Consider the following 22,344-nt stretch of genomic DNA (forward strand, 5'->3'; position numbering starts at 1 on the left):
GCACCAGATGATGGCATTGGACAGTTAGTATGTTGGGTTTTAAGTTAACAATTTCATTTCTTAGTACCTTGTTTGAAGTAATGCTTCCATAGGTGTTAGCCGATCCTGCAGCTGTCGGGACACAGCAGTCAGCAATGATGCACAAGCTGTACTACATCCTGCCAAATCTTCATCCTTTACATAATTCAGCAATACAAAATACCAATACACAGATCCTGCATTAAAAAACAAACAAACAAAAAAACCAAACAGGTGAAGCATGGTGTGAATTTTCTGCTCAGGAAGCACATTTTGAAGCATAATCAATGGAACTGATAAATGAAGTATCTAATGGTTACTGAATACAGACTAGGAAGCACTCTCCCCCTTTTTAGAGAGACTTAAATTTAGAATCTTTCTGTAATAACTTGTTTCCACAAGTACTTCAAATTCTCCTATTAAATAATTCATAACTAAAGTAAAAAGGTTCCCAAGGGACAGCTTAGCATATACTTCTTTCATTGCTTCTGCTAAGCACAACAATCAAAATATTCTTGATAGCCTTAGCCTAGCCCTTAGTGTAAGAATCCCTTCAGAACCAAGCCTTACCCTAGACTGAACTCATCCTTTCCTCTTATACTCAGTTTTTGACTGCCCCTTCTTTATTCTGTATTTGCTGGATAATGTTTTCTTACACATCAGTTCTGGGAGCATAGTGCAGTGGTTCGATAAAGAAACACAAACCTCAGCCTTCTCCTCTTCTTCCTCTTACGCGTTCCATACCTTCAATAAGTGTGTTGAATGTTTCTGCCTGGGTGACAGAACAACTAGCATTTTGGACTGCAAACTAATTTCCTGCAAGCCCCCTTGGCGATGCCAAGCTAGATGCAATTCAACAATGTCATATTGTGAAAAATGCAAAGCAGGTCTTGCCACCTCAAACACAAGTGTCAAAGTCATCTTCCCATTCTATCTGTCCTCAAGTGGCTTCAAGAAGGTGCTAAGATACCATTATTCTGCAACAAAGATGAGGAAGGAATTTGATTTAATTAAAAATTTCCTTTTGGTGCAGAAGTAACAGAAGTGGGTTGCTAGTTGGACATCAGTTGGGTCGTCAGGCTCCCTGGAACTAACAAACAATCCCGACTCACTTATACCAACAGAATCTCTGGCTGCTGAATACCTTTGAAAATTCTTGAAAACTTACTTAAATAAGCTCTCCTCAAAATGCCAGTATCTTTGAACTCTGTTTTTAGCAAGCTGATTTGCTTAAAATTCCATCATCTACAAATATACACTTCCTATTTGGATATCACCTGACCAGATCACTCCAAAAAGCAGTTAGTACTAACTGAACAATTACTTAATTCTTATTTCACAAGACAAACCAACAAAACATGCCAAACAAATGTACTGCTGTGTTTTGATAACAACAAACACTGCATACATACCACCTGTTGCAGCAGCAGGCAAAAGAGGCATATTGTCAAGTAAAGCTTTTAGAAGAACTGATCCAAACCCCTGCTGACTTGGGTCACACCTGCCATTGCTACAAAGAAACACATAGACACTTTTAATATTTAACAAATTAAGAACAAAATATGAAATGTCCTCCAGAAGATGAAGTGGAAAGATAGACATTCTTTGCAGTCATACTCCATCACATTTATTCCCAACAGATCTTCCAGATCTTGTTGCTTTATAAATTCAGTGTTAAAAAATAACATACGCATAAAATTCAGATTGCATGCAAAACCCACAAGATTTTTTTATATATATATATAAAATAAACATATACAAAAATAAGATATATGTAAATAATCAGCACTGACCTGATGCATAGTGCAAGAAATCGTGCACATTTGTGAGCTATGCTCCGCCCAGCTTCAAAGAAGCAAACACGTATTATATCAGAGACACATTTACGTGTTTTAGAAAGCAAGCTGTCATTTCCTTCCTTTGAGCTGTAAAAACATGTTAAAATGTTTTAGGGAAGCATATAAGACCTTTCTTCATTTTAGCAGAGCCGATACTGAGAAATCATCATACTAATTTAAACACAATTTCTCTCTTACCTTCCTGGTCCATTTGAATACACTCCAGCCAGCCAACAAAGTGTGTCGAGTACAAGACTCTGAGCGTGCTCTGTAGTCAGACCATCATCTGTCTTCTTGCAAAGAGTGGTGAGCAGCTTCTCATGGAACTCTGAAAACTGTAACATGGCACACCGTTGAACTCTAGGAGGGAGGGGAGGGAAATAAACAGAATTATCCAATATGGCCATTCTACCATGAAAATGCCCCTCCAGCTTTGTATCTTGTCTTATAAGCAACAAAAAAACCCAATCCCTAGAAGAGAGGAAAAACAAGTACACAAGCTTATATGATACTTCCTGTGTATACATTCCAAATCTTTCTATTTTCTGCTCACGAAACTTCCAAAGTTACTGTATATTAAAGCAACCTTCAGTTTTTGGTTTTTTTCCCTATTAACTTGTCTTCTAAACCTAAACAAATTTCCACCATCTACAATTCTCTTCGGCAACCATTTGCACATACCTCTGTGCAGCTTCAGTGACCTCTTGAAGCCCATGCAGACAGCGTTACCATTTTAGTGTTGCAGACAGTAATACAAATTAAGGAATTTATTATTCATACTTAGGTCTGTGGTACCAATCCATACAGACTTTAACCATTTTTTTGAGTAACACTGTTAGCTAAGTTTGGTTCTAAACTTTTTTTGTCAAATAATATACTCTGTGTTGTAAGAAACTTGAGAAAAATCTGTCCAAATAGTTTATCTAATTTGCCAAGAAAACTTACTTGCCTTTTCCAGCCAGACATATAATCACTCAACATGCAATTTCATGCCTGGTGCTATTCTACCACAGCTTGCACAGCACAGTGCCCTTGAACTCCCAATTTACAGGATTTTCTGTACAAAAATACGACAACTTGAAACAGTGATTTGACCAGAGCTATTTTGAGAACTAAGTATTTTGAGAAGTGTAAGTAAAGCTAATATTTTTTAGAATTAACAGGTACTAACCTTTCCTTTGAAATTGAAGTTTTTTTAAACCTTCGAATTGTTACAGAGACTTCTTGAAGTAAATCACAGCCTCTCAGATTATCTGATTTTCTTGAAGAATTAGAGGCTTCAATTTTGCTAGATGGCTTTTCCTGATTTTTTAGAGGAAAAAAAAAAATCAATTATGCTGGTTTTCACTGCTTCATTTGTATATCTTGTTCAGCGAAATGCATACAGTTCAGTAAAATCTCTCACTCAGCATGAACACTGTACTAAAAGACTGATTTTATTCACTAATTGCTTTAATACAGAACATAAAATTTAATGTTCTGTTATTTATTATGTTCTAACCATTCTAATAACATCCGCAAGATGTACATCCAATCTTGTAACTACGATAATCAATTCCCCCCTCCCGAGCCCCCCAAAAAAGCAACAAACCCTTCCTAACAGGATGAGGTGTATTAGCTACCAAAAAGCACTCATGGAAACAAAGTTTCAAGGCCAAGGGTTCAAAATGGGAAAGTGGCAGAACAGACCTTTCAACTAAATTTGCACAGAAGAAACAACTTAAGAGAATTCAAACTCTGATCCTTGAATGCAGTATCAACTCTTAAAAATGTAATTTTTAGTGGATCTTAAATTCCCTAACAGCTGTTTCATTTTCAGATCACATAAATCATACCAATTCTACAAGTTTAACACAGATGTCTTTCTAGGCTATTCATTACCTTCCCTGCTGCAACTTTTGCCAACAATGAAGCAAGGGAATGGCCCTTGTTAGTCTGAGGTTTTAGAGACGGTATTCTAACAACTGGTCTAATGCCACCATTGCAGATTTCTTCTGTTCCTCTGTCATTCACTGCTTTAACATGAATTAAAAATGAGCGGTACTTGCCACCAGCCATGCCTACAAGTGGGGAAAAAAAGAGAGGTGGGAAGAGGGAAGAATTTGCATAGTTTACTATGACAGGTTGCAAACAGATTTCAACTTCACAGATATACTGTACAAGAAGAGCCCAACTAAATTAATTACAATACTTTAGATCAGTTGGAAAAGATAACTCACTACCGTGTTATATAATATGGTTTGTCAATGTGAAAATAATTACAAACCAAAAGTCTGACTACAGAAGTATGAGAGGCACTTCAGTCACACATACTTGATGTGAACAGCATAATAAACTGGTTTACCTTTAACAAGCTTTGGACTCGTTAACGTTAACATTCCAGCATGTCCTGACAGATCAAGTCCAGTAGCCAGCCACACTGGACCACAAAGTATATCTTCCTTGTGTTCCTCCAGAAATGGACACAATCGAAGACCTTAAAAACATGAGTAATATGGACCTGAAGTACTCATAAATAACTCTCAAAATCTGATAATTTGCATGGGTTAAAAATACAGCATGTCAAACCGACCACTAAATATACATAGACTCTACATTGAAAAACTATTGATTACTTCAGGTTCATTTTTAGCCATTTTCCAGTGAAATCTAGAAAGGTAAATGACAGTTTTCAACGCATCTTCAGTTATATTATACGGGTAATATGTATGTTGACTGGCGCAAAGCCACAACTGATAAAATGGTTAAACAGTATATTTTGATCCACAACCTGTTTTTTTCTGAAGCAGGACCGTTTCTTCTAAGGACCAGTTTGTTTTTCCCATGGTATATTGAAATTATCATTCACTCCTCTTTTGCTTGTTTCTCAGCATGGAAAACACCCTTCCAGCACTTTTTCTTTTATCATCCCTTTGATCGCCCCCCAACCTGTGCTTTGCAACATCTTTCTGGGAGTCACGGAATTGTAGAATGGTTTGGGTTGGAAGGGACCTCTAAAGTAATGCTCTAGATAAGCCTGATAATACAGAAGGAAAGAAGAACTAAAGACCATTGAAAGGGCCAAGAGAAAGTATTGTAATTCTGGAACTGATTCACTCCAACTATCAATTCTCAGTGTGTAGCTCGCCTTACTCAGATCCAACCTGATTGTCTTTCAGAGTCTCTCTAACAGATTTTGTGAAAGAGTACAGGTTAACAAAAAAGGTTACAAAAACAGGCACAGCAAGTCTGATATAGATGAGAATTAATAAGACTTTCTTACAAAAGCCAGGTATGCAAAGAAAAATTCTTTTAAAACTAGCTAAGGAAACCAGCTAAAATACTGCTGGTACAGGGTAAGAGTTTAAGTTAGAAGGTGTGGTATCAGTCCACTTTATTTCTAAATTAAAAAAGACACAAATCTGCTTTTAAGCATCCAAACTCTCTAGGTTTTATTTTGTTTTGTTCTGTTTGTGTTAAACTTTCAACTCCTACAGTAAACAGATCAGTGAGATAAACTGATTTATCAGCCCCGGTCAATGTTGCCTATTTCAAATGCTTGAGGAATTTTTGCAGAGAAATTCCATTATTTCATTAAAAAAAAAAAAGAAGAAAAAAACCAAGTTCATATTTTATACAAGGTTTAACAAGGTAAATAAAACTTACATTGTGGTTCCTCTACATCCATATACTGCATTTCTTCATTGAATTCAACCAGTCCTGGTTTTCCATTCCTCTCCGCTTCAACATTATGAGCTGGAGATAAAGGAAATGTGATCTGTCTATCTACTGCTGCTTCTGGGAACAAAAAAATATTATCAAGATTTCATAAACTTTGGCGCAGAAAACAAAAACAGTTTTCACAGCAAATTTATCAGCTTTCTGCCCAAAACAGTTTCTAATTTAGGCATGTTTTTCATATTGGGAGTGCAATTGAACTGCAGCAAACAGCTAAAGAAGATATTTCTTTCAGTGACCTGCAAACAGCCCATTTACTTTAACACTTCCCAAATTACATTCTCCTAATAAACACCTGCAGATTACTCCTAAGTAATTAGGTTCCAGTATTGAAAGTCTGAAATAACTTAATTGCTTCTGCTGAACATCAGACATTATTTTGGTAACACTTAAGTACAGCTCTTTCTTTAATTAAATGGTTCTAATGGATCATAGATGAAGAGGACACGCAAGCAAATGTCAAGAAGTATAAACAGTGAATTAACTGCCAGATCAAAAACATTAGTTCCAAACTGGAAGAATTATGCCTCTGGCCATCCCGTTATTACATATTACACATTTAACTGGTTCCAGGGTGCCTTTCATAAAAAACAGATGAATAAACTGTCCCCTACAGTTCTTCCTTTGGTCTCATCTTAAAATTTCAGTTCCTTTCTCACCCTATGGAAGGAGAGAAGAGAAAGGGGGGAGGAGTTAAATGAATTTCAGTCTGACAACTTTTATCTTTTTAAGAGACACCAAACAATCCTGAATATCACTTTTCCCTAAGACTGAGACATTTTGGTTAACATCCAGCAAAGATATAAATTATCTAGGTTTGCTCTCCTTTATGCTGAAATTATTGGTGTTCTATTACTTCATTCAGTAGTGAATTAAAAAAAAAAAAAAAAAAGGTAAATGTCATAGAGGTCCAAAACCCAATAATTGAAAAGGGTAGGAAGCAACTGCTATGCAACGATTGTGATGATATTGGTTAGTTGAGGCTGCCCAATCCTACTGCATCAAACAAGCCCTTGATGAGGCTGCCTTGCTGGTACTCTCACGTCTCTCAGCCCTTTCCAGACTGCCTGTGTATACCCTGACGCTCCACTCCATGCTTTCTCTGTCATGGATAGGGTGGAAAAAAAGCCAATTCTACTACACTTCTACTGAAATGTCACTTTCTGAAAGAGCTCTGTCATGTCCCACATCTGATACACTGTACTGTAAAGCACATACAAAGGTCTGTCAATTCATTGTACAGCCAAATCAAATATCTTCAAAGAACTACCAACTCATGGGACCATGTGCTCAATAAGGAAAAGAGTTTAGCGTTTCTTCTACTCTTTTGTTTCATAGCTGAAGATTTTCAGACAAATTCTGACATCCAGATCTGCAAATGAACTGAATTTTAAATCTCATGCCAAAACCAAAGCAGCTTCTGTTTGGAAGAGTAACATGGATTATCTGTCCTAATTTTTTATTTGATAGAATTCTGCTACATGTTAAAATTAAGGTTTTACTTCAAGACTTAAAGTAAGGAACAGCTTGCAAGTATATCTGCTGACTGCTCTCCTGCACTTCTGCTAAATCTGTGAAATCACCTTGTATCCTAACAGAATAAATTCTTGTCCAAGAATATTACTATAATAGAATATTTTATTCTTGGATAAACACCAGTCTATAGGATATCTTTAGGAAGCATCTCCAGCACACATGTTTTGTTGTTATACACTGGCAGATGCTCCAGAATGAGAAGTTGTACAAAAGCAAGTCAACGATATTCAGTATGTCTGTATTCCTTTTTAAAATTTACAACTCCATCAACCTTGTTTAAATGGGGTGCTTTTGCTTAGCACTTAAACAAGTACTAAGGAAAAAAATAGCTTTAAAAATCATTCTCATTGTTCTCCCCAACACATTTTACATCCAGCAGCCAATTTAATAATATTCACCAGCAAGATTTCTCTGAAACACCAACTTCCTAGAAGCTCTTCAAAAAGAGGTGGCCTGGTAAAGATAACCAGTTAATGCCTCAACAAAAGGAAGCGCTGCATGTAACACCTTCCATCCCTAGCAGACATGGCAGGAGGACATGCGATGAATGCTCTCACCATGGGAAAATCCCAATGGAGGCAACGAACTTTCCCATGCCAAAGAAGTGACTTCTCAATTTATGCTACCCCCTCACAGGCTCCCTACATGGGAGCCTAGTAAGATGCAGAACCCAGCTAGAAGTCTTCCCAAGGAAAGAACATTCATAACTTTGGTCTAACCTGTCAAAGCTATGAGGAACAAAAGGTGAAATCATACTGCAGCCTTCATGTAGCTTAGTTAACAAGCCAGACGACTAGAGAATCCCCAGGAAGACAGGTTTTATTTACTGTCGTCAAAAAAAAGCCTTACTATTTTCTCTCATGCATCCAAGACACACTGGCAAATAATTTCCTTCTGTGACTTGGAGTAAGTTACTATAATTGTTTTAAAAATACATTAAGAACTTGAGAACATAATTTGTTTCATCAGTCAATCTTTAGGATGATTCATCATTGACAGCTTTTTTTCTGTTGAGTGTAGGTTTTAAGCAGTACAGAAAAATAATTCAGTTCAACTTTTGAGCTATGCATTTTTATCAGTATAAAACTGAGCACTTTGAAACTGTTTTCCCAGTTTGTTTCCCCAATTTGCATTCAAACACGGTAAGTGAAAACAGATCATAATGCTGAGAAACAGTAAAATGGAAATAAGTAAAACCAAAATATTTACACAATTTCAAGCAATTGTTCTTATACACATCACAGAGAATAATGAGTTTGAGAAAAGAAACAATATTTTGAAGTTATTTCTTACCATTGACTTTTCCTAAGCCTGGAGCTTTATTTTTCAGTAAAGTCACTTGAATCTGGGGAATGTTTGTGATGTTTGAATTCAAAACAAATTTGAAGTCCACATGTCCAACCATACAGGCTTTTGGCAGTACCAGTTCAAAGACATGCTCATCCCAGCTGTTGCTGTCAGAAAGAACGAAGACAATGACCCAGCGTTAAGAGAAAATTCAGCTCAAGTAGGCAGCATTGCCCAATGCATTCTCCATTTATACACACTTTCTTTGACAAAAAGAAAAACTTATTTTGCATTCATTGACGTCCACAGGAATTTCTGAGGTAAGTCTTTGAAGCCACAGTTAACTACACTCACTTTGTGAAGAACACATTAAAAGCCAACTGATAAGAGGGTGAACCGATGTTCAAATAGAAGTATTAGCAAAAAGATTTCCTATTCCCTTCATTACAGTATTGATTCCATATTACTATAAATACCAGCTATTCATTTATAGAAAAAAAAAGAATGAATACAAGAGAAAAAAAACGCTGAAAATCTACCAATCAGTGAAGTGTATGGAAGCATGATAATAGCTACCTCACAATGTTTTAAGTTGGCCTTCTCCATTTGTAAACTTTAAACAATGTCACCAAGAAACTGAGTATGCTGCTATAAATATTGGTTAGATATTTTTCTAACATGTAAATTATAAAAAGGTATTCTAAATCAAACAATATGCTACACCAAGTATTGTGCAGAAAAAACCATCCTAAAATAGATTAAGGTCTGGTACAAATACATTTAATTCTTTCCATTTTTTACTGTAGTATCCCTGAGGGACATATCTCCCTCAGGCAACTATAATACACTTATAACAGATTCCAGGTACAAATAACAAAATGACCAGCTTTACAGAACAAGCAGCACAGAAACACAGTGATTTGGAGAGGGAAGACAGACAGAAAGCAGAGATGGACAAAAATCAAGGAGGGACAGAAGAGAGCATGCAATTATGATTTAAGAAGCAAGTGAGTCATTTTCAGCTAACTGTACAAATAACTCAGGTAAATAAAATTTAATTAAAATTTATCTTGAAACTCCACGGAAAACTCCGTTAGCAAAGGTAACATTACAAATTTAGAATCGCTCATGCCTTTCCTCTGGCTTGATGGATATGCAGCCCAGGGCAAAACAGGCAGAAGCTTGCAGGTGTTTTCTTATGTCCAAGTACCAAATAACTCATTTTTCTACTTCACAAGTCTACTTTTAACAGACTTCAGCAGCAGGTGTCCCAAAGGAAGTTCCAAGTATCTCTCAATAGGCATGTATAGAAAAATGATATTCCACAAAAGGTCTTACAATAATCCACAGTGAAGAGATCATCTTATACCTGTGGAAATGAACTCCACAATCTGTGATGAGTGAAAAACTCCCCATTAAACGAGTTTTTAATTTCTCATAGCTCATTTTAAGTGTATTTTCTTTATTTGTGTTAACGTTTCCAAGAAGTAAAAAAATTTGCTTCCTTATTAATTTCTCAATATTTTAGCATTTCCATCCTATACATCATCCTCCTCTGATAATACAATGTGCGTTCTTTAAACAACTTTTGTCAACTTTGAAACTTTTCTGAATCTACAGCACCCTTTTAAAGCAGAATACACAATCACAACTGTGTTCTATAAGCAAATATACCATCACTTTCACAACTAAAAAATATTTTCCAACACACTTCATTTCTTTTCTAGAACACCTCAATGTTTGTTCTTCCACTAAAAACTGAAGCTTGAGCTGCAGACGTATTTCCAGAGTTCAAACATTGGAATGCACACCAATACCTAGATCTTTCTTCCTTCACATTTTCAAATATGTCTGTGTAAGATGAATACATAATAATGAATATTTCCTATATAAATTTGAGAAAAAGCCAGGGAACTCAAATTTAACTGTTTTATTAAAGCACATTAGAAATTCATGTACTTCATTTAAAAGGATTAACCCAATTTAACATTTCAGTTAAATTTCCACTGAAGGGGAAATACCGATCTTTAGATAATTCACAACATAAACCAGACTCTGCTTTTTCTGTTTTCTTTGTTCCATAGCCTTTTTAAAACAACAAATTAGGATTGAAAGAGCACTAGTACAATATAATGCTATTCCCTAAAACACAGTTACAGGATTATTTCCTTCTATCTATTTGAGAAACAAAAGAATTACCATATTGAATTGCATCACTCATCTAACCCAGTAATCCATGGCTTGATAAGAATCAGTATGAGACACCCAAAGAAAAGATAAAAGGAACCTCATACTAAGAACCAAAAAAATAATCAAAAAAATCAAGTAGTTTCCCAGATAACTTTTAATTAAGAGCTAACATTGCTCTCAGTCTTAAGACTGTACATTTATACCCTATGAACAAAGGGACTTTAATCATTTTCACTATGAGTCATTTCGCATCTGTCAAAGATTTCTAGTACTAAACCAAAACCTCTCTAGGTTCCTTCTTTATTTTGCAGCAGGCGTGATTCTTTTCCTCTAATGAAATAATATTCATAAGCTCTTGCTCACCTACTGCCTTCCAAATAACAGACATTACCTTTGCCATTTGCTTCCTTTTATCTTCATACCGGCAGCATTTTACTTTTCAATGGGAAGTTATTTTGCAAAGAATCACTTCCTTTCCACTTGTTACATACAGAATATTTTACTTAAAACAGAAAAATCCCACAAGACAAATACAGGTTATAAAGCCTGTAACACTGCAAGCTTTTAACCCTAGTTTACGAGTATTTCACTAAAACCAGTTCAGCTCATGTTAGGTCACAGCCCTGGAAAAGCCTGTAACTATCATCTCGCAGATGTGTTTTCCCACCTGGAATGACTCATTATCATATGCTAGCTTTCACTTAATTATACAACAAGCTTTTTTAATCCACTTAGGATCTCTAGCTCCTCTAGCATCCTTTGGCTATTTCATTGTTTCCAATGTATGTGCATTTAGATTCCACATTACAATCCAAATTTTATACATCTGTGGGACAGGTGTGTGACAGCTTGGTCCAAAAGATATTGTAGTGCCTCCTGTGCACGTCCCTTAATAGAACACACAATAACTTACACACATATTTTGTTTTATCCAAGCATTTTTCAGAACGAACTATGCAGAGCTACTTAAGGTAGGTTTTAAGCAACTGTGGAAGTAATCACAAGTTCTCACGCCCTGTGTAAAAAAACTGGTAACTACTACAAATATCATGTTGGTGAAGCTCATTTCAATGAAAATATTGACACAACTAGGGCTTTAAGTATGTCTCTCGCATATGAAGACTTAACTCGACATGAACAGACATAAATCCAGATTCTACCTTCAGATATTAAAATAAATTACAATATAATTTCACTTAGGACAACTAATTAGTCATACTGGCACCCGCAGCGTGCATTTTCCAATTAAAAAATGTACTGAGAATGTTTGTATGCATAAGAAGGGTGAATCAGACTTACAGAAACAATTAACAATATCCATAATTCTGGAGAATTGTGTTTGTCTAATTGTGTAACAAAATGGCAACATTTGGCAAACAAAAATACACCAATTCAAAACCTGACTTTTCAATTTGTCTCAAGGTCCACTAAAACAACTTTGTCAATCTCACAAATACCTATACTGCAAACTACCAAAAAGGGATTATCGCCTGTGAAAGTACACGTTCTTAAACTTGCACACTACAAGACAATTAAATAGCATGAAACTTGTGATTATATCAGCTCTAAGAACTAGTTACCCAACATACATGATTCTTTCTGCACCATTACCCTACCCACCTGTCTGTCTGTAGCTTCCAAGTTCGAGTGTGCTGAGCTGCATCCCCATGGTGCTGCTGGTGCAAATGCTGAGGATGCCGCCTTTGCTGCTGCTCTTGCTGAACTTCTACCCAACAGGGAGGGACAGTGGCTGAAAACCGTGGTGTCAAGGTCTCAAAACGAGTCAGTTCCACCAGGGATGTCAGTGTTTCAAGGGAAAATGGCTGGTCCACCAAAAGATCAACTCCTGAATAATTACAGAACATACATTAAGTACTACACAGATATCTTTTCCAAAGCACTCTATAAACACTTCACCTGTATCAGTTTGAATATAAACTACACGTTACATGAAGTTTCTAAAAACAAACAACCCCCACCAACAAAAGCAAACACCCTTAAAACAAACCAATCACAAAAAAACCCCAAACAAACAAAAAAACAGATGACAACAATAACAAAAACAAACATAAGAAACCGAACAATCCCAGCCTTGAAGCAGGTACCCTTTGAAAACAGCTCATTTGGAATAAAAAGTACTGAGAGCTCCGAGCACCCTTTCTGGGACTGGACTGGACGCATCAGGAAAAAAGTAATTAGCCAGCTATACTTTGATGAGGTAAAGCTGACTAAAACATTTGGGGGTTGGTTTGCTTTTTTAATGCCTCTACTGACTCATATGAAAAAAAAAAAATCTATTTCATGAAAATAGACACATGGAATTACTATGCAATTGTAACACTTTCATCACTGTTTAAAACATTACTTTGGCACCTGCTTATCCATACAGACTCATCTTATGGTGGACTACTAGAACATTTTGGAAGGCTGCCAACTCACTTTAAGAGAGGAGTAAGTGAAAACCAAACATGCTTTATGTTAAAAGACAGCAGGCTTTATGTTAAAATATACTTAAAAGACACTGAGCCTAGACAAGTACTTTGTCTTCTTGTCTTCGTATTCAAGTCATGTCCTCAGGAAACAAGGATATTAAGTGAAGAAGTACTGAAAATTAAAATGTCCCAGAGAGACAAACATCGAAAGAAACACTAGAAAGGAATACTAAAAATGATCAGGTTAGCTCAGACTGAAAAATGAACACTTGATGGAAAATAAGATATGCACAAGGTCAATTTTCTTACATTTTGAGAATTTTTTCTTAAAAATGCATTTTGGAGAAAATGTTTTACTTGTAAAGAAATGATGGCTTTCAAAAGGAGAAAGTTTGCTACACAACTACTACTGCCACTACGCTGGGAAGGGAATAAATTAAACACACCAACACAAATGCCACCTCCCCAGTGAAGCTTGAACCTAGTGACTATCTTGCAAAAGCAAACCAGGGTGAAACTGGAATAATAAGATGACATCCGCCAGCTTGAAAGCCCAAAGGCACATACAATTCTTCCTCAAAAGTGGAGCAGCTCAAGATGAAATACCCAATCAGGAAATTCACTCTCATAGCAACAACTATGATTTCTGTTTTTCAATCAAGAAGGCAGGAAAATGCTGAAGAGATTAGAAATTAGAAACACTACAGAAATTTAATTTCAACAGTAGAACAAATGCCATTTTTTTAACTCCCATAAGTGAAACGCATTAACTAGAGGACACTACAATGAAGCGAGATCATAGCTCAGACCCTTCAACAATTCTGTCTTTGAGTAGGGGGGATTTCTTCTGCTTCATTCTCCCTCCCCCTCAAACAGAAACAATTATAAATTCAGAGTAACCAAATGTAAAGTGGTATGAATACCTAAAATTGAAAAAAATTAAGGACCTAGCTTTCCAGTACTGTTAAGCATACTTGACTTCTTTTGCAAAATTACATGATTTTAATTATATTGTGAGTTATGACAAGTTGAAGTTCTAATAGCAAACTTGCAAAAAAAGTTTTAAATGGTCAGGAAAACTACTACATTTTTTTTTCAATTTGTGTCTAAAAAAAAGCACTATTTTAGACCACTTCACCACAAAAAAGTTATATTCCTTGAAAGGAAATAATAATTCAACCTTAATCTAAAATTGACAACTCTGTAAGGCTGATACATTTCCTCCTATTAAAAATACAATTTAAAATGTATCCAAGCTGTACATGCAGGCTAGAAAGTAAAATTCAATAAATGCATTCCCGAATGCCAATAACAGAAAAGAATAAAAAAAAAACCCCACAATACACACAAACAATTTATGGACAAAAGCTTGATGCAGTGGTTTCTATCTTGACTACAGCATCTTTTAGATCCAGTTTCAGAGAACACCGAAGTGATTTCATAAAAACACCACGCTGCTGCCTGCCATCAACTGTGAGCAATGAGTAGACCAAGACTTTACACTCAGATCCACCTAGAAATTCAATTCCCTAAACAGAAGGCTTACTCTTGAATCACAGAATCATAGAATAACCAGGTTGGAAGAAACCCACCGGATCATCGAGTCCAACCATTCCTATCAAACACTAAACCATGCCCCTTAGCACCTCGTCCACCCGTGCCTTAAACACCTCCAGGGAAGGTGACTCAACCACATCCCTGGGCAGCCTGTGCCAGTGCCCAACGAGCCTTCCTGTGAAAAATTTTTTCCTAATGTCCAGCCTAAATCTCCCCTGGTGGAGCTTGAGGCCATTCCCTCTTGTCCTGTCCCCTGTCACTTGGGAGAAGAGCCCAGCACCCTCCTCTCTACAACCTCCTTTCAGGTAGTCGTAGAGAGCAATGAGGTCTCCCCTCAGCCTCCTCTTCTCCAGGCTAAACAACCCCAGCTCTCTCAGCCGTTCCTTGTAAGGTCTGTTCTCCAGCCCCTTCACCAGCTTCGTTGCTCTTCTCTGGACTCGCTCCAGAGCCTCAACATCCTTCTTGTGGTGAGGGGCCCAGAACTGAACACAGCATTCAAGGAGCGGTCTCACCAGTGCCGAGTACAGAGGGAGAATAACCTCCCTGGACCTGCTGGTCACGCCGTTTCTGATCCAAGCCAAGATGCCATTGGCCTTCTTGGCCACCTGGGCACACTGCTGGCTCATGTTCAGTTGCTGTCAACCAACACCCCCAGGTCCCTCTCCTCCAGGCAGCTTTCTAGACAGACTTCTCCTAGTCTGTAGCACTGCACAGGGTTGTTGTGCCCCAAGTGCAGGACTCGGCACTTGGCATTGTTAAACCTCAGACCACTGGACTCTGCCCAGCGGTCCAGCCTGTTCAGATCCCTTTGCGGAGCCTCCCTACCCTCCAGCAGATCAACACTTCCACCCAACTTAGTGTCATCTGCAAACTTGCTAAGGGTGCACTCAATACCTTCATCCAGGTCATTGATAAAGACACTGAACAGGGCTGGACCCAGCACTGAGCCCTGGGGAACCCCACTTGTAACTGGCCTCCACTGGATTTAACACCATTTACCACCACTCTCTGGGCTAAGTCTCTGTCTGAAAAAGAGGCTAAAACAAAAGTATAAGAAAAATGGTTTTCTCTTGTTTAGTACTTTGATTAAAAAAGAAGTAAAATGCATGTTAGAAATGTTGGGGGCGATGTCTGGTCATGATCCATACGCATGCTGGCAGCCTCATTACTTAAACATCAGCACAGTCCTAGCAACCATTCACACATTAGATGCTAAGAATGTGGTATGATTGACTTTAGTGTCCTTAACCTGGATAGTTCAGACTAAAAGCTCTGCAACCAGCACTTGGTTTCAACTCTTCCCTCCAGACTTTCATTTCAGCACTGGTTTCTTATGACTATTAAGCTTCCCTTGCAGCTTTCAGTGGCTCAGTTTGATGCCACAGCAAAACAGTATCTGATCATTACTGTGAATCCAACAACTCTTTGGAAACAATTACAGACTGAGATCAAACAATACTACATTCTCTGAATCATATGACTACTTAAGGAGGACCAGCAGCTTCTGCACAATCTAAAGACACAGATACTTTGTTCCAATAAGCCATATTCAAGCCTATACTGAAGGCTGGATGGAGAGGAGAACAAGAGGAAAAAAAGCAATAAAAAAATTTGCCCATTACAGTATTGGCAGAAATTAAACAATAATGACCTCCAATTTGATTAATTAGGTTAGTCAAAATTACCATCTGATTAGAAATCATTTAAACCTGCTGATAAGCTGATGTCCCTGCCTATTGCGGGGGGTCTGGAATCCTTAAGGTCCCTTCCAAACCAAATCATTCTACGCATCTAGTGAAGCACATCCATGTATTGGACATTCATATTCTTTTTATTGCTTTACTTGCCATTAGCAAAAGAAGAATGGTGCAGAAGAAAGCCACAGACTGCTTTCCCTCACATATATACAATGTTGCATTACCTAGCAGTTTTCAAACTTCAAGAATAGCTCCTTTGAAAAAGAGGAGAAGAAATTTGGTTCTTAAAACAGAGAAGACAACAGCAACTACTGTACTGCTACTTAAGATCTTATAACAAAAAGCATCCTTCCCTCTTTTGATCACCTCTTGAGGAGTAAAATCAGGGGTTATATGATCACAGCACAACATAACCTGAAGTCTTACAAGGCTGACTGCAAGCAGAGGCTTGGGGAGAAAGACAGAAAGTAGCCTCTTGACAATAAAGATGCCACGATCCGAAACAGCCTCTGTACTGTGACTCAGTCTTCTCACTACCTTTTTTGTCCTCTACAGCTGCAGACAAAGACATCCCACCACCACCCACCCACAGTGAACACCACTTCTCTCAGTCATAGCTACATGAATGGTTTATTTCTGCTGTACAATTTCTTTATTTTCATACTTTGTTATTAATTCTTGTATTTTATATTCTAGGTCATCTATTCTGGAACACTGGCAGAGGCTGCCCAGGGAGGCGGTTGAGTCACTCTCCCTGGAGGCATTTAAAAGGTGGGTAGATAAGATGCTCAGGAATACAGTTTAGTGGTAGACAGGTACGGTTGGACTTGAGGACCTCAGAGGTCTTTTCCAACCAAACAATTCAATGAATCTGTTCCTAGTACATCCCTATTTTCCTGTCCCAATGGACATGACCAAAACCTCCAAACTAAATAATTATGCTTTGTGTCTCTATTTTCAACAACTGCAGATTAAAGCAAAATGAAAAACATAGTTTTACAGCATGTTCATAAACAATTATGTTTAAAACTCAAAGCAAGACTAAATACATACACACATACTTTAACAACCTCAGCAGGACTCAGATCTTCCTCAGCCTCAATCAACAAAATTAGATTAGTCAAGTTTTAGCAGTAAGTTATCTACACTACAGCACCTTTGATGAGGGCTGAGAAAAGAATGAGAGGCCCACAAAGGAGGCCCCAGACCCTGCATACTCACTCTTCTCCCTTACGAGAAGGAGGCCCCCTTCACTTTTTTCCTTTCTACCTAACTACAGAAGGAAAAACCCACTCATACAACTCCTTATTTTACCTAAGTGGGCCAGGATACTACAAAGGCAGCAGACTAGTGGCAGGACTAGTATATGAGAAGTGCAGTAAAGACAAGACCTAAATACTATATTTGGGGTGAAAATAGAATTTAGGCAATATCAAACAATTATTTCCAGCTGTCCAAGCACAGACAATCTTTCCGGGAAGGAGACTAGTAGCTAAATAACAGCAGAGTTTGAGCATGGCTCAACTGCTAAAAACAAAAATACAAGAACTCACATCATAAGTTTTATTTATCAACAGCAACTGCACTGCCTGAAGTATAAACAGCATCAGTTTCACTGTGTGCAACAATACTTGTTGAATACATTTTGTACGGTCTTATTAAATAGAGCTGTACAGCTTCTGTGAAATGTTAAGGCAATTCCACATAATGAACATATGATTTTAATTCCAAATAAAGAGCTCAAGCCTATTTAAACCATGAAGGAAGTTCAGTGCCTACACAAATTACCTGGTTTTGCCTAACACATTTAAAATAACATGTAGTGAATGGAAAAACAATCAGTTATACAAGAGTTGTTGTTTTGGTTTTTATTATGCTTGTACATAACCAATGACAGACAAACAGCAACTACAGAACTCCAGCTCTGGGCAGCAAATATGTATAAAGCAGCATGCTAAAATAACTCAAAATCATCTTAACATGCAACTTCCAAAAACTACAAAGACATTTTTATTTACAAGACATTTAAAAATGAGCAGTTTACCTGTAATGCCTGGACTAGAAGGGTTAGATAAGGGCTTGGTGCCTTCTGATGACTGCTCTACACTTTTAGAAAGGGATCCATCTACAAGTATGTCAGCCTCATCTATGTCGTCACAGGTCCCTCCAATCTGAAGGAAATGAAGTTCTCCACCTAAAATCATCACAGACAAAAGAAGCAAGTTTAGACACACATGCAGTTAAACTCAACTCACAAGACAGGCGTGCTGTTGAAGTGCTACACAATTATGACAGTGATTATGTAGAATCCAAAACCAGTAACATTACACAGGACTACTCACTTCGCTTTACTATTATAAATTTTTCTTCAGGGTAAATGCAATACAGAGGTACAAAAATTATGAGTCCAGTTGGGAATGGCATCAAAGTTAAAAAAAATATTATGAGGGAGGGGAGTTAAAAGGTAATTAAGGAAACCAATAGAAACTAATCATAACTACTATGACACTCCCCATATTTCAAATGATGATTTTAAACAGAAAATATTCCTTCACGTCAACTGATGGCCTGTACTACCTCATTGGTACAGGATGCATACATTTTGTTTTAAAAGTCAATATTTGAGAACTGAAAATTCACTTCCCCACTGAACTCCAACTAAAGGGCTCTTGACATTATTTCATCAAACCTGGAATTACAACACTGATCAGGTCAACAGTCAAAAGAGCAAGTCCAAAATTTTCAACAGACACAATCTTTTGATGGAAGCCTGCAATCATTCAAGAAAGTTGCCCATTATTCACCACATAAATGAATTCGGTCATTTACAGAGAAGTTACTGAGATGGAATGCTCAATTTTACATGAAGCTGGTGGAAGGGAAGAGCTATCAACAATTTCAGGAGTTAGAAAAACCCTAATCAGTGGGATTTAAATAGCGAGGAAAACCCTAGGGTAGGCCTTCCTTAGTTTTTCTGAAAATTGATTACAAACTGTCCTTCAGCATTTGACTAATGTTATGACAAACCCTGATATGCAAATTATACAGGTAATCTGAAACAAACTTGAGGTAATATATGTAGTAAAAACTCAAGATAAAAGCATAACCAGCAGGTACACATTATAAGGAGTTTCCTTGAAAACAAACAGCTCACAAATAAGCAGCTTTCCTCAAACAAAGAGAATTAGGAACACATAAGAAAACATAGACCTTGATAGCTTCATTTGGCAAAAATCCAAACCTCATTTTGTTTCTCATTCTGTTTACTGCTCAAAGATCAATGATCAGAATGATCTCACTGATCAAAACCAGATAATCTCCTGTCCTGGAAATAAAGTACACATTCATGCAATGGAAGTTCAACATACTAACTTGCACCATCTGCCAGCGTTACGGCTCACAGCAGGAGAAATGCTGAGGAACTTCAGAAAGTTGTGGGGGTTTCTAAGGGAAAGTTATGCCAAGGCATCACTTATCCTATAGATGGTTGGATGGGGCTTGGTTTTAAAGAAACAAAACCTTGGTTCTCAAACCAAGTTTCTGCCACTAATCAACAGCAGCAAAAAATGCCTTTCCCAGGTCATCCATACAAGTGGCTGAAAGACTCCAGCACTCTTCCAAGAAATATTATGCGCTAAACTTGAGATATTTCACTTCTTTATATTGTATGTTAAAAAGCTTCTGTGAAGAAGTTCACCATGAACTTCAATTACACAGCATTAGACTAAAATTATTTGTGCTTGTGCACACTTTCCTAAACCCTGGAGGTGTCTTTGCTTCTGTGCCACAGAAGAGGCATTTGTTCTCCAGCGCATGCAAAGACAACTTTCTGACGAAGTATGCCTAACTATTTTTTTCAAGGATATCCTAGTTCATGTAGTCAAGCGCCAGGAAATGTCATCTGTGCAAAAGTCAATGCTGCTTTTTTTTTTTTTTTCATTACTGCGGCTCATGCTGTGCAACACGAGGCTGAAACAGTGACTCATCTGGTGCTTTCTACTTCTAGCCAGGTAGCAAATACTGTTACTAGTAGTTTAACTGAAGACTTCTCCAACTGCATCACTTTGACAGGGCGATAAATGCTTCCACTGCACTACTAGAAAAAAAAAAAGGCTGACACTGATTTACTCAGTGATCACAAAGGAGAACAACTGGTACCACTACACTTAATAAAACTAACAGGCACATAAATTCAAAACACTGTGAATTTAATTCTGAATTTCATTTAAAATCTGCAGTTTGCTGGGATTCAAGAACCTGGTGGGTCATACAAAAGGAAGATAAGAATCATAAATCCATCCAAATAAATCCCAAGCTTCTTTCTGACAAAACAGTTATTGGTTCCAGGAAAGCAGCACTGGCACAAGTTACAAGAACATGTCAGAGGACAGGCCAATGTAGTCAAAGCCAATCTGGTAAAACATTCAGTATCCTGAATACATCCTGCACTCTGTCAGAAGTCTGGAAGAGTGACACAACTGTCAACAGCAAATCACAACAGAAGGACACAGCTGAACAACACCAGAATAATTTAAGAAATTAAGAAAACCCATACCACAGGAAACTATCCACTAAGCTTGTAGTCCTCATCTTACCACTGGGCTGTAGAGAAAGGGCTAGCTCTAAACATTCTAGTTCAGAACATTTTTCAAATGTCCTCAAGAAAGCTTCCCCAAAACCTCACTACAACAGAATTTACACTGTTCTTGGTGACTTCTGCTTTAAAATTCTATGTGGGCTTATGAAAGAACAGAATGTAATTGAATTGAGACATGTGAAAGTTACAATGTGTAGTAAGAAATAATTAAACACACTATTAGGGGATGAAGAAAAATCAGCTAGCCATACGTTCCATAAGAGAGGCTCTTGTGAGTCCGAAGATAAACCTGACTCAATTTCCTGCTCAAAAGTGCAAATCTCTCACTATGTACACACACACATGGTATGTACAGACTGCAGAGCTGCTAAGGAATTCTTCCAATTCTTCCATCCTATTCAGACATCTGCAGAATTACTGCGCCTGGTTTTGGGTATTTCATCAAAAAACATGTGGACTCACTTAAGCAAGTCTTTTGGAAGGGGAGAGTAAGGATTGTTTTGCTTTCAAAGCCTCCAAGGAAAGTTTAAATGAACTGGAGATATTCAGCTTCGGAAAACAAATGGTTGGAGGAGGACAGTACCTGAACAACTCTGCCTTCCCCTCCTTTTTTGAAGAAATTTCTTTGCTGTGTTCATAAAGGCTAGTAATGGTCCCAATCAGCAAAAATAATACAGACTAAACGCTAGGTAAAAAATCATCAGGACAGCATGCAGTAGAAATTTTGTGACTAAACTATTAGATCACCACATTTAAGAACTTTGAAAATAGGCTGATCAGTACTCTGCATCTGAACGGGTAAGTGTAATCGATCTTGACTTGAAGATTACCTCTTAGCATCACTTCCAAAACTCATTTTGATGTAGAAAAAGCTTGACTTCCCCACAATCCCACTAGACTCCATTGCCTATGAAGGCAAAATCTGAAAATATTAAATTGATTCCTGAACTTCAAATACACCAGAGTGCAAGGCTGACAACGGATAATGACATGCAAGAGGCAAATAAAATACTCAAACAAAACCAGAAAGCAGCTACAGAGAAAAACAAGACTATATAGTAGCAAAGACTATTTACAACTCAAGAGCAAGAAATCTGTTATAATTGAAAGGTACACAATTTGAGGGAATCAATTCAAATGTATGAATGTACCATCTAGTTCTGCTGAGAAATACTAGCATAGACAACTCACTTTCAACATACCAAACTCCAATCAGAAAAAAACCCAAACGTTCTCCAACAAAGGGGAGTGACCAGAAAAACTCCTGTTATAATGTAACACTGAATGAAATAATTTAGAGTTACATATATAGAACAGACAAATAAAAAAAAAAAAGAATAATCACAAAACAGACACCTAAATAAAAAAGTGCTTATAAAGGAAAGCATAAAGCAGTCAGTAGGATTCAAATGTATATGATGCTTTACATTCAGTGTTCAGGGTCTTCCAACTCTGACTAATTCAGAAATAGACAA

At 37.4% G+C, this 22,344-nt stretch overlaps 1 protein-coding gene across 7 annotated transcripts in view; it reads right to left on the reverse strand.

Moving 5' to 3' along the window:
- BIRC6 (baculoviral IAP repeat containing 6) overlaps positions 1–22,344 on the reverse strand; it is a 180,203-nt gene that overhangs the window by 122,336 nt on the left and 35,523 nt on the right. For all 7 annotated transcript variants that reach the window (XM_069852465.1, XM_069852462.1, XM_069852459.1 and 4 more), the window contains exons 11-21: positions 18,317–18,466; positions 12,207–12,432; positions 8,403–8,563; positions 5,502–5,633; positions 4,201–4,332; positions 3,738–3,916; positions 3,028–3,158; positions 2,055–2,216; positions 1,812–1,943; positions 1,431–1,528; positions 68–215 (exon numbers count right to left, since the gene is read on the reverse strand). In XM_069852465.1, the coding sequence (XP_069708566.1) occupies positions 68–215; positions 1,431–1,528; positions 1,812–1,943; positions 2,055–2,216; positions 3,028–3,158; positions 3,738–3,916; positions 4,201–4,332; positions 5,502–5,633; positions 8,403–8,563; positions 12,207–12,432; positions 18,317–18,466 (1,651 nt within the window). The remainder of the gene's footprint in view (positions 1–67; positions 216–1,430; positions 1,529–1,811; positions 1,944–2,054; positions 2,217–3,027; positions 3,159–3,737; positions 3,917–4,200; positions 4,333–5,501; positions 5,634–8,402; positions 8,564–12,206; positions 12,433–18,316; positions 18,467–22,344) is intronic.

This window comes from Phaenicophaeus curvirostris, chromosome 2, assembly GCF_032191515.1.
Source record: "Phaenicophaeus curvirostris isolate KB17595 chromosome 2, BPBGC_Pcur_1.0, whole genome shotgun sequence".
Lineage (NCBI taxonomy): Eukaryota > Metazoa > Chordata > Aves > Cuculiformes > Cuculidae > Phaenicophaeus > Phaenicophaeus curvirostris.